Here is a 14138-nt window from a genome sequence, read left to right as displayed (position 1 = left end):
ATTTATATTATCACATATTTAAGAACGCTCATTTTTTGTCTTTTCAATCTTGCTAATCATGTATCAGATCACGCCTCTGTCAATATGCTTAATTTGGTTTATACCATATTTAATATTTTATTTATCCGACCTTTTAGATCAAAAACTGTTCAAATCGTAGGTTAAAATCGAGCCACTCGATATTTGAATGAAAAAAAATAACTTTTGAATTATGTATAATCAAGTCTCTATTTTTTTTTTCTCTAATTTTTTCTATTTCCATAATTTGAGAAAATGATATATGATGTGTTATAAGTGAAGCATGTTGGTATTTTTTACATTATGAATGTGAGAGAAGTTATAAAGAGCAGGAAGATAAACCCTAGTTTCATTAGTTTGGGCTTATTGTGTGGGAGGTGAGGTCCAGGCACATTGACCCGTTAGGATTAAAAAAGATACCTCAACACAAACATACACACAAATCTTAATATAATAATGATTATTTGACACACATCAAACTTTTACATTTATTTGATACTATCTTTACTTACTTTTTATTTTCTTCTTTCTTAAAAAAATACAAAAAATTACACTTTTATGACCAATTTTACCCTCATACTTTGTGTCAAATGTAATAGGGTTAAATTTATTTTTTTTTAAATATTCATTGAGACATAAATTTTTTACATTCATTTGATATTATTCTTTCTTATTTTTTACTTTTTTTCTTGAAAAATTATAATAATTTACATTTTTATGATTATTTTATTCTTGTACTGTGTATGTCAATGAATGTAGAAGTATGTCATGATATTATTGTTCTTTTTTTTATTGATTTCTCCGATTAAGAACTGAGTTAGTTTTTCATGAAAATGGCTTGTGAAAGAATCTTTATCTGAGGTGCTATTACTTTAATTGCACAATAAATTAATCACATAAGGTTATCTAATTCACAAAATTATTCTCACTCAGTTGTTGCAGTTTCTCCTTTCCTGAATTTTAAAATGTTTCATGAGAAATCATGTCCAGAATGCATGAGGAAGAAAAAAATATTCCAAATTCAATCTGAGGAAAGGGACAACGGAAAACAACATACGTGGTGGCCTTAAATAAATGCATGAAGGTAGTGTGAGTATAGAGAATGACTTGTGAGACTTTTTTATTTTAGGGTTGAGTCTTGTGACTACGTATTTGCCATTTGCCATACAAGTATACGTATATTAGTGTGTATGCATACATCACTCATTGGTATAGTGATCTCGTTCACGCTCAGTGGAAGAGTGTCATGTGACCACCGCAATCTTAGCTTCCTCTCAGTCTAATAATGCACTGCTTATTAATTTAATATACTCGAGCTTTTGTTTATAAATAAGATTGGGGTAAATTAAATAACCCTCTTCTTCCCTTTTCTTTTTTGCTTTATTCTCTGCATATTCTTTTGAGACTTTTTATAATATATTGACTGAACAAAACACGCAACCTACAATTTCAAGCAAAAGAAAAAGGAAATAAAAAGAAGAGGAGAAGATTCATATTTAGCTATTCAAATGAGTAATTTAATAACACTGTATACAATAGAATTAACACTGATGGGAAGACGTTATCTTGATAAAGTAACGTTATATTAATATTATATAATATAGTATAAGATATAATATAGTCCTCTGGATTTGTGTTGTCTGAGGTCGTACATACACTCCCACAAGTATATAAAATGCATTTGTGAAAATTCTTTTTCTCGATTTCATTACTTAGCCAATCAGCTAATTAGTTGAAAATAGATGAATCACATGGGAGTGATGGAGATGGAGAAATGGCTGTGAAGTTTCCTTTTTCCATCTTCTGTCACATGCACTGTGAACTGGGCTCAGACCAAGCAAGAACAAATTCTTTCACGTGCATGAAAATTCAACCTATTATACTTCGAGCACTCAAACTTTTAAGAACAAACCAACTTTTACTCTTACGTTTATTTACTATATTCATTTTCTCACTGTGAAAATCAAGCTGTTTGATGATTCATTCAGATATCTCATGTCTATTTAGTGTTTCACAGAGGGAACCTTTTTCACTTCTTCCCATGTTAATTCTCTGTAATTGTTTTTTATCAATCTTATAATCATTTTCTTCTTATTTTATCCACTACTTCTCTTCTAACATGTTTTATCTTACATAATAATTAATGAGTGCAATACTTTTTCGAATAATTAATATTTTTAAAATGTATGGAATTTCTTTTAAATTTATATTTAATATAATATGCATGTACCTTTCTTATCAATTATAACTTTAAAGAACTGTTGATGTAACAAACACTGAACTGATGTGGTCAATCAATTCAGTAAAATCAGTCTAGAAATAGAATTTTAGATATATAGGTAGCTAAGTGTTTTCACATTTTGATTAAATTTATTATTGCTATTCTAAAAAAAAATTAAGATTTTTTAATCTCAAAGTTAATTGTATCAAATTTAAGTTCAGTTAAATTTAAAGTTTATATGCTATCAAAATAATAAATTAAAATTTATTTTAAAAAGATTTTGTTTTATTTTTATTAAATCATTTATTAATATTTAGTTTTACGTTTAAAATATATATTTCACGAACTAAGAATTGTAATTACTTATAAAAACAACACTCATGTATATAAGATATCAATAAAGTGACCTTATTTGCAATAGAAAAAAAAAGTCTACCTAATATTTTATATTAGGAATACTTTGTTTATATAACACATTAATGAATGCGAGTGAATCACAACTGTATATAAGAATTAGTCATAGAAAAATTAGAATAGAAAATGGACTAATTGTTAAATATATATTCTCAAACCTTATAGTGTAACTCGAGGTTCTTAGTTCGGTGTGGAGCATCATTTTGATGAAGTTTTGACCTTTGGAATTATAGTTTTACTCTAACAAGGACTATTTAAGATTATAATTTATTTGGTACGTACTCTAACTATTGGAAAAAACATTTAATCATCATTCTCATAAGACAAATCTTATGTATAGTTTTTAAAATTAAAAAACTGGATGATTTAAAAGAAGACAAAGAGAAACTAAATATATAAAATAAAATATACATGAATTATAATTTTAACAGCAATGTGTATGGTTGGATGATATGTATATAAAAATAACTGTCAGCAATAAATAACAATTTTACTGAAAGATTTAACTGAAAGAAACAAAATAAGAAAATAGGAGAAAGGAACATTTACCAAAAACTGAAAATTTTATGCTGACGACTCAGAAACATGACTGGTGCCTAGATTTGCCACCAATAATACCCTGACATGAATGGATGCGAGATCGATGTATTTGCATGCGATTTTTACTAAAATGCCGTCACATATTCTTTTTCTTTGCTTTTTTATTTGCAACTTTTATGCCATTCTAATGCTTATCCTCCTTTTATCACATGAAATATAGAACAAAGAAACAATATATTAATTATTATTTTTGGTGTTTTACTACTACATTAGAAATTTAGGAGGTTTCGTACCGTACAGTGGTAGCTCAAGTCTTTAATTGTTTGGACATAGTTAACAGTGTGCCGGAAAATTGAGTTAGACTTTGTTAAAGTGGTCCATACAAAAGCAACTGTTATTACCCACTACTACTATTAAACACTTCAATTAATTTTTCTTTAAATACTACTCTTATTTACAAACATAGTACAAACTGTGCTCAAACATAAAAGTATTAAGTTATAGTTCAATATTATTTCTTTTTATATACTACCCATCTATATCATAATTTAAAGATATAAAGAAGTGAATTGGGAAAATTTTTAGTTTTCGGAGTTTTCAAGTCTGTCAAAATGACTTGAAGAAACATGAGAGCAGTCTACATATAGCATAAAGTGAAAAATTTCAAATTACAGAAAAAGAAATAAAATAAATCCCTAGAAAAATTAGGTAGGAAATTAAGGAAAAGAACTGTAGGTAGCTACAAAATACCCGAAGCTCCACCGGAACTTTACTAGTCTAGCAGGAGATTAGATGAGGTGTGGGAAGTCGGAGCCCATTGCTGATGGATCAAATAATCCTCACCGTTGGATGGAACATCGAACATCATGTTCTGCTGATGTTGCAGATGGAGCAATTGCTGCTGCTGGACCCTCACCATTTCCTTCTGCCGTCGCAGCTCCAACACTTTCCGGTGCGAGTTCGAGTGTTTTGTCAGCACGAAGGTTGGGCTTGCGGCGGGCCTGTACTCCGGCACCAGCCTACCGGACTTGTACCTCACGCCGCATGCATTGCAAAGTGTTTTAGGACCCATGGGACCCGTCCGCCACTGTGGCGTTTTGTCTGTTGCGCAATGCAGACACTTCCTGCCCTCGCTGCTGCCTTCGCTCACATCCCTCCTCCGCGGGGCGACCTTCTTACCGCTGTATGAATGAGAAGACTCCGGAGACATCGTGTTCGGAGAGAGGACAACCAATCGAGAGGACCAATTGCATGGTGGTCCACGAGTCCGCTTACTCCTCGCCTTCCCCCGAACCGATACTTGAGGGTTGAACAGAGCCGGGTTCGGGTCTCGCGTTTCCGATGCGGTTTCCTTTTGCACTCCGGCACCGGATATCAGCTGCAGCTTCTGTAAATCCTCACTGGAAAAGGATTCCTCGGCGAATTTCGACAGCCACTCCAATTCAGCAAGATCGTCATACTGTGCAGACACACAATCAATTAATTAATTAATTAATCTTCTTTATTATTTAAAAAAACTATAATATTACCGAAAGAAAAGGAAATTGCAACATTAACAAAAGCGAAAAGCGTGTATGTAATAAGGACAAGAATTTGTTGTATTGATTGGACGTGGCATGAGAATTGGAAAAAAGAAAAAAATAAATTTATTGAAATTAAAATTTTTGGGTTTGGGGAGAGTGTAGAAGTAACACATAGGCAGCAATTGCATTTGTTAGCATAACACATGTATAGAGTTTAGAGACACGTGTGTACCGGGAGGGAGAGGTCACCGGAGAAATGAGCATCGGTGGCGGAGAAATTGGAGTTGTTGGTGGTGGTGTCGAGGTTGGTTACGGTGGAAGAGTGGTCAGTGGGGAGAGAGTCAAAGGTGGCGTCGATGAGGGGAGCCTCGTCGCTGTTTGAGAAGTCGAAGAAATCTTCGACGATGAAGTGGTCGGTGGTGGAGGCGTTGGTGTTAGAGGAAGTGACGTTGTCGGAGGAGAATTGAGGGTAAAAGGTGTTCTGGAATAACTCTTGTGCTTCCATGGCTTCTGGTTGTTGTGGTGGGTTCAAGGAAAATTATGAAGAAGGTGAAGTGAGAAAGTATAGGGAGTTCCAGACACAAAGTGTGCCAAAGTTGTGGTTTTCAGTGGTGAGAGAGAAAACCAGAAGAGGGTTTATTTGCGTTTAAAGGGGACAAACGGACACCTATATGGGACTACTCTCTCTTTTTTTTTTTTTTTTTACTTATTTATTATTTTTTCCCTTTTGCCAATGTAAAAAATAAAATATAAAACAAAAAGTCTCCTGTCCTAAAAATAATAAAGCGTAAACTATAAATAATAAGAGGCTTTAATTGAGTTAAAAGAAACTGCGCGAATTTGTGATTCAAGTTACTTTGGTTATTTGCTATTACCTTTTCTTTTTCTTTTGAACTCAGTTTTGATTTTCTAAGTTTTCTCTGCTTTTCTTAGTGTAGGGTTCTTCTATATCTCTTCTCGCGTTACTTTTACGTAATTGAAAGAATATACAAATTTGAGTTTTAAAATTTAAAATGTTACATAGACTATATGCATCATGATTCAAATTGTACAATACATCAAATAATTTTTTCATGATCAGATACAATAAGTCTTCAATTTAGTCAAATCAGCATGTTGATCAAGCAGTGTTAATATCTTAGAAACTGCTAAAAATAATAGTGAGATACGTAGCATGTACTTGCTTAAGAAAAAGTACTTAAGATCATAAATGGTTACAATATATATTCAAAATTAAGATATTTACAGTGAATGAGACTGTACTCACGAGCATCCCATGTAGACTTACGAAAAAGTCATGTAATATTTGTAAGAATATACATGTGTAAAAATATGAAATATATATATAAATAAGATCTTTTATTATCTACCAAACTAATTAAGTAGGAAGTGCTACTAACATTAAATTAAGTGTGACATTAATAACTCAAAAGATCAATTAAAATATGCAACATATAATAAGAAAAAGTCAAAGATTATATTATTATAAAATATAAAAATATCAATGTGTACTAGTAAAAATCAGTAAAAAAAAATCTTAACTTTTAATTAGAAAATTAATTATTTCACAAACACAAATATTTTACATTAAGTTGACATTTTTTAAAAATATATAAAAATTTATTTTTTTATGTGTGAAAGATAAATGTGCTTCATCTTTTATCAGTGATATTTGACTTAAATCTTAATAGTGATTCCTAACACAAGATTAGTTTATTTTTGAGTACAGACTATGCATTATAAAAAGTAGAACAGTTAAAGTGTAGAGTGAGGGCTAGGTTTGAAGATGGAGAGCTAGCTAATTAAATATGGTAAAGGGATATAGTTGTCACTTTAGTTTGTCTAAAACCAAACCCATTTGAGAGTGATAGAGCAAGTTTATAGCTAAGGGTAGAACATTAGTGTTGTATTCAACTTCATTTGCCAGCCTTTCCTCTTCAATTTTTCATTGTTTCTTGGGAACTGGGTTTCTTTTTATTATTTTTGTTCAGTTTTTTCAGATGCTATAGTCACATACTAATATATTTTTGTCAATTAACTAATTATTATATATTTTTAACATTAATGCATTGTTTTTTTATACAGAAGAATCAAGACAAGAAAATTATTATGTGGTCCAGCATATCATTTATCTTAGCAGTCAATTTTCAAGTGATAAGTAGCCACGTTCCTTGATTTGCGAGAATAAGTTAATTAAAAGTTGCTATACATGTCATAAATATTCTCTTGCAAGAATCTCTTCTTCTATGCATGTCAATGATTCTTGTTTGTGTTTTAACCTTTAATTGCTAGGGTTCAACAAGTAAAATCTATAACCCTCGGAAGAATAGTAAAGAAAATAAAATTATACACACAAGAGATCAAAAAAACAAAATTACAAAGAAAAAGCATAAGGCAGTATTAATTTTTTTTGACAAACTTTACTAATTAAACAAATCTAAGTATGTCACTGTATTAAGCACTTAAGCACAAGTTACGATACATAAACAGAGATAAGTAACTTTTTAATCATTTTACTGCTTCACCTTGAAAAGTAAATAGCAAGTAAATTAGTGCATAACTATTACATCTAAATATGTTAATTTTTTTTTTCTCTTCCTCCTACCTTACAAGCATATCTCTCTTCGTAACGTTTCAAGTTTCAATTTTGATATTGGGACATAGTTTTTCAGTTATGATTTCAGCAAGTCCCAAGATTAATATTGTGTGATATTATGAAAAACAACAACAACTTTGCATTATGAAAATTATAAATTAAATAAAATAATTTAATTACACATTGGTGGTAGAAGAAATAATACATTTTTTTTATTCTTATTGACAAATCTAGCTAAGTGTAGAGAGAACATACATATGCTTTCCCTCGATTCAATTATCTTTATACATTTAAGTTTAATTGTTTTTTTGACATCTTTATGGTCATCTTAATTTTGTAAGGTAAATTATATTTTCTCTTTAGGTAACTTTCCTTCATTTTCTTAAAATATACATTTTAATACCGTTTTTAACAAGGAATAAGATATAAGGTTCCTTATCATCTCCACATTTGCTGATAAAAAACAAAACCAGCTCCACAATTATATAACTATACTTTTAAAAAGTAAATTTCAACCATAATAGCATTGCTTACCAATGTTTTAAATTTATTTATTTTATCATTATTTTTATTATTTTCAATAATGTGTAGTATTGCGGTAGTGTTTGTACATATACTTTATATATGCACATTCTTCAAGGAATCAAAAGGTCAATGTTTTGTTTAGTCTCTTTTGGTTAGTTTTAATTAGTGTTGTTAAGATGGATTGTAATCTGCGAGCCAACTCGACCCATCATAGATTTGAGTCGGGTTGGATTTGAAAAAAATGTAATTTTTTTATGTGGGTTAGTTTTCAACCCGACTCACCGGGTTGAACCCGTGGTGAGCTGACCAATCCACCTAATTTAATTTAATTATTTGTTATTTTTGTGTTTTAATATTATTAGTTAGCCTTTTTTATTATATTTAAATGGGGATAAAAGAAAAAGATGTTTCAAGAGGAAAAAATATTATAAATCTATCTATTCAAGAATCTAATATTATAAATGGACAAGTGATACAAAAATTATCAATATTAAAAACTTATTTGTTTGCCTTTTGTGTTTGTTTTTAGATTACGTTTGGATTGTATGATATTTTTTATTTATTTTGAATTGTCTTTGAAGTTTAACATCATTTTAGAGTGAAATTTATTTAGATTTAAATTAATAAAATTATAATTTTTTTTATTTTTAAAAACACTTATAATTAAGTGAGCTAGTTAACCTGTTTAATCCCCCAACCCCCGTGAGAGTCGGGACAGGTTCGAATTTTTTCAGCTCGCTAATAAGTCAGTCGGGTTGGGTTGACTCACTAAATGACCAACCCGTGGTGGGTCCACCCGGATTACCCATTTTGACAGTTCTAGTTTTAATCTTAAATTAATTCTATAATAATTTTTCCTATCACTAACTATTCTTTAAAAGCTATAAATGGTTAAAATTATTTCTAACAAATATCAAATTTCTATAAAAAAGTAAAATTTGTCAAGTCCTTTATACATAATAAAATAAAATTTAAGTTTAATTAAATATGAGTCACAGATATCATTTTACATTTTCTTGTTAATATAGGAAATTTATGATTGATTTTAGGGTTAAATATGTTTTTGGTCCCTTAACTTTCAGCGAAAATTGGAATTAGTCCCTCTTCAAAAATTTGGACTAATTTAGTCCCCAAACTTTAGAAATGTGTGAATTTAGTCCTTTTAACCAAACTTTGTTAACTGTATTTGATGTTTCAAACATATTTCTCAGTGAATATTGGAGCAAAAATGTGTTAAACGGGGTAAACAACTCAAATGATATCATGAAACGCACTTGAAATATCAAATAAACCTAACAAAATTTTGTTAAAAGGACTAAATTCACACATTTCTAAAGTTTTAGAACTAAATTAGGCCAAAATTTTGAAGAGGGACTAATTCCAATTTTTGCTGAAAGTTAAGGGACCAAAAACATATTTAACCCTTGATTTTATTATAAAGTTTTTTTTTTGTAGTAAATCCATATTAGCAAGAAGTTTTCACATGAATTTGTTAAAAGAAATGTGAAATTATTACAAGAAAAGAGAAACCAAAAATATGGAAAACCAAACCAAATTTATATAAAAGAAAATACAAAGTAAATAAAATTTAAAATTTTATTATGAAAAAAGAAATCATGTTTTTATAAGGAGTTCATATGTATATATAAATAAGAAATTCTATATTAATGGTTTAGTAGTTAATATTAAAATGTTATAAATATTAATTTTAAAAGTTTATATTTAACAATAGTATATAATCACTACAACCAATAAATTTCTTATTTCAATATTTTATTTTTACTTGATTCAACCATATGATTCCAGGAGTGTACAGCTATATTAAATAAAATCCGTTGAAAGTAAAAAAAAAATGAAGAGGAGAAGGAAGACATGCATGTGATGTTGATGTAAGTGTGAATAAATTCTGGTGTTCTCTGCCACGTGTCATCCACCGACAAGTAAAAGAGTGCTAATAACTGTGAATTTATCGTGACGACAATCCCTATGCAGCCACAGGTTCTAATCTCGTAGAAATTAATGAATAATGGATAAGGTTGTGCTCTTAATATTTTATTGCTTCAATTATAAGAAAAATCTCATCATTTAACAAACATAGTATTTGTATATCCACTACCCTACTTCATCTTTCAATCCATATTCTTCCGTAGTGCTGTTAAAATTAGATGGATCGTAATCGTCCAGCTAATCAGTTTATTATGAATTTGAGTCAAGTTAAATTTGAAAAAATATAAATTTTTTTATGTAAGTTAATTTATCAATTTATTTAATTTAATTTAATGTTTTATTATTTTGTATTTTAATATTGTTAGTTAGTATTTTTTATTATATTATAAATAAAGATAAAAAAAAATGTTTTAACAAAAAATATTATAAATTTATCATATTATAAATGAATAAATGATACAAAAGTTATTACTATTGAAAACTTATTTGTTCGTCTTTTGTACTTGATTTTGAATTACACTTGGATTGTATGATATATTTTTTTATTTTGATTGTTTTTGGAGTTTAACATTATTTTAGAGTAAAATTTATTTAGATTTGAATTAAAAAATTATAATTTTTTTATTTAAAAAAAATTATAATTAAGTGAGTTACTGAACCAACGTATGTTAAACTGAGTCGGGTCGAGCCGAGTTACCGTTTTGACAACTTTTACATTTGTTTAACTTATTAAATACAATTATAAACATGTAAAAATAAATTCAAATTCCAATTACTATAAGTAAATAATATATAATTATGAATTACTATATGTAATATCATTACATAATAATTACACTTTGTGAAAATAAGGGAGAAATGATGATTTTCATTTTTGTGAATTATTACTATAATTATAGTTAACAATTTCATCAAAATAATAGTTTATAATCATTGGTTATAGAAAAAGTAAAAGTAAATTTACTTACAGCTTACAGGTATTGTTTCTTTCTAATATTTGTTTCATAATTAAAGGTAGCCGAAGAATTATTCTGAATAAGCATGCTTTATTTTTATATATTTTTTATAACTGTATTTGACCTTTTTACCTAGATGTTATATAGATACTCTAAATGGTTTATTAAAGTTGAATATTTTGTTCATATATATAATTTGGTTTCTTATAACTCATTTGAAATTAAAATGTATTTTCATGTCACTTTTGTATGACTTAAAATTATAGAATTGACAACTACCTACATATTATACAACATATAGTAAACATGATTACTAAATTTAGAAACATGATTTAGTAAAGATAGTCATTGAAAAATATCAAATCAAATCCTAATATTGTTTCTCATGATATAATTATTGTTTAATAAAATTATTAGACCATTCGGATGAATATTGTATATATACACTAGTAATATGATATTATACAAGGTATTATAATAATTATTAGTTATTTATTTGAGTAATGCATTAAATTATTAGTGATGGATGTAATATTTACAATAATTAATTAAAATTATTATTATTATTAATAATAAGAAGAAGTAGTATGTATGAGAAGCATGCAAACTATATTAACCTTTAAGTCTGACCCATACCTAACGTGACTTATGAGAAAGCGGGTTAAATTTATAAAATAAAGAAGAGCGTGTAAATTTTATCTCTTTAGTTTCAAATATTTACATATTTCATTTTTAAGTTAAACCCTCACTCTAAAATTAAAAAGTATAATAAATTAATGTGATATATAATTAATGTGACACTTTTATACTTAAATATTTTATTTAATTTGGATAAATTAATTACATGTATGTTGTACAACTGTGTTAACTATAGAATAGAATTATTTGAATTTAATTCAGATTATTTAAGTAATTAAGAAAATGAAAAAAAAAGTAAAGTAGGGGGACGAAAAGTGTAATTAAAAAATCATGGATTTGTATAGTAAATAACAAAATACAGCTAACTGCTGTGGAATGGTAACATAGGACACAATGTCATTATATAAATTCAAATAGAAGAATCAAAACTATAAAGAAAATTATACGCACTCTCAGTGGTCTATATATTTATGAATTTTGATAATTATTTATTTTAAGGAAACTTTGAACTGTAAGAGTTAAAAATACATTTGATCAAAATGGTAAAATAAACTGATTATATAATTTATATATATATATATATATATATATATATTAAGAATTTGGTATTTAAATTTGAGAGGATGATTATGATTATTTAAGAGGCGTGGGCACAAGGTGCACGTGATTGAGAAGGATGGGTAGTGTGTCACTCTGTCAGCGAGCATGTGAGTGTTACGCTCGTGTCAAAAGCCAAAACAGACGGTGGTCAATTACACGTGGCAAGAATCTATTTGTCACAACCTTTTTTATATCATCTTTTCTCAATTTTAAATATCCTATACGAGGCTACCATAACGTGAGACCACGTGCCTATCTGCCACGTGAGTTGGGTTAGGATGTTCGTGCTTTTTCCTGATCACACTACTGCTTAAATAATTAATAGATGAATTTCTTTTATTGAAATCATCTTTTTCACAATAATTACAGTTTTTGAAATAATCTAATACACTTAAAATCTCAATTTCCATTCTCCATTATTTAATTCAAAATCCTTCTTCGGCCTTAGTGTATTTTAAAAATTTAATAGAAAAGTCATATAAATTTATCTTTACCCCTACTAATGAAATTTATTACATTTTTTTTTACTATTTAATGTTTGATGGATGGAGCTACTAATTTATTAAGAGCATAATATGATTATTTTTCTTAACTTCCTACCTTTAGGCTAAGCAGAGTTTTAATTATAGCAGAAGCTCGTGTAAAATAATTAAATGATATACCCAATTCAACAAAACCGACATTTTAGAAATGGTGCACAGGCTGTTTGATGAGAAAATGTGCACGATTGTGTATATGCACAATTTGACGGTGGTTTTAAGCAGACTGTGTAACTTGGCGACATGTTGAAGAGTGTTTGAAGTTAAATCCGAGTTTTATGACATAGTCACATGGTTTTAGGAGAAAATGTTTTAAATATCTCTATTCTAAGTTCAGAGGCAATACTTATGGGAATTCTTATTCTTGCTATTCAAAATTTGGCTAATCTTCTTCATAGTCTTCCAACAATTAACATACTATAAGATCTTATTTTCCCTCTCATATGTTTCAAACCTACATAGTTGAAAGAGGATTTTCTTGTACAATCAAAAGTTTGGTCTGAACTTTGCTCCATGTGGTCTTATATTCTTTTAATTAGGTTTGTCTAAAGGTTTTCATTGCTTCTTTCACAATTAAGCATTCCTAACAATACTTATCAGAAACTTCAAACATCTCACAATCATCAAACCATCTTCTTCAACATTCTCACAAAGCTTCAAATATCCAATTTTAGTGATTATCGAAGCTACATTTGCACACCCTACAATATACTAACTAACATAACCGTTGGTTAATGTAATGAAATTATATTAAAAATTTTGATTCAAAGGTTACTAATATTTTACTGATATTTTGATTAAAATTTATTTTAATACTATTTTTTATTGTTTTTTATGGATAAATAATATATGTTCTGGTGTAAAAAGTTTTATTTTCACTTCAAACAATCTTTTTTATTCCTTAATTTTTTTTATTATTCGTGTTTTCTCGTCGATCAGGTATATTTATTAAAAACACACTGATGTTTAAGTTAATTTAATATTTAAACTGTTTACTAATTAATTCGTAAAATTTTCAAAAATCATATAAAGTTAATTACGATTCAATTTTGTTAAATTTAATTATTTATTTTTTATCTTAATTGAATGATTAACTGAATCTGATAAATAATAATTAGTTTCATCCAAATTCGTAAAATCAATTTGATGTAATTTAGTTGACATGTACCTGTCTATATATATAGATTGCCTTACAATAATATATTTGCTACATCAGTTATGAACTATCAATATGCATGGAATATTGTACAAAATATTTCTTAAATTGTGAGAGTTTAATGGGGAATTTATCTCCGTTTGATTCTTATTCTAAGTAACCTTATGCATGCACTTGCACTCTGGAAGAGCAAAGACAGTATGAAGAATACAAAGGCTGGCAGTGACAGATAATGAATTGGACAAGCTTGAGTGAGAAGCAAAAGGCTGAGATATTTTGTACCTCTTTTTTGGCTAACTTGTGTTTTGTCCCTTCTTTATCAATTTTCATTTTACATGCAAAGCAAAAAATGTTTCTTCTTCAACCATTTTTAACACTTTAAAGCAACCAAATGTTGTGTCACTCTGCAAATCTCTCACCCCTTTCTTTTTTCTTTTTTTTTGCTTTTCCTTAAATTTTTGTTG

General features: G+C 28.4%; 1 protein-coding gene across 1 annotated transcript; it reads right to left on the bottom strand.

The window, feature by feature from the left end:
• Positions 1–3773: 3773 nt before the first annotated feature.
• On the bottom strand, positions 3774–5343 carry LOC108321821 (GATA transcription factor 12). Its single transcript, XM_017553690.2, is given in 3 exon segments — positions 3774–4013; positions 4016–4652; positions 4949–5343. Coding segments are annotated over 3 exon segments (942 nt in total). The 5' UTR covers positions 5222–5343; the 3' UTR covers positions 3774–3981.
• Positions 5344–14138: the final 8795 nt, after the last annotated feature.

Source organism: Vigna angularis, chromosome 4, assembly GCF_016808095.1.
Source record: "Vigna angularis cultivar LongXiaoDou No.4 chromosome 4, ASM1680809v1, whole genome shotgun sequence".
In the NCBI taxonomy this organism is placed as follows: Eukaryota; Viridiplantae; Streptophyta; class Magnoliopsida; order Fabales; family Fabaceae; genus Vigna; species Vigna angularis.
This window is presented reverse-complemented; position numbering and strand designations above follow the sequence as displayed.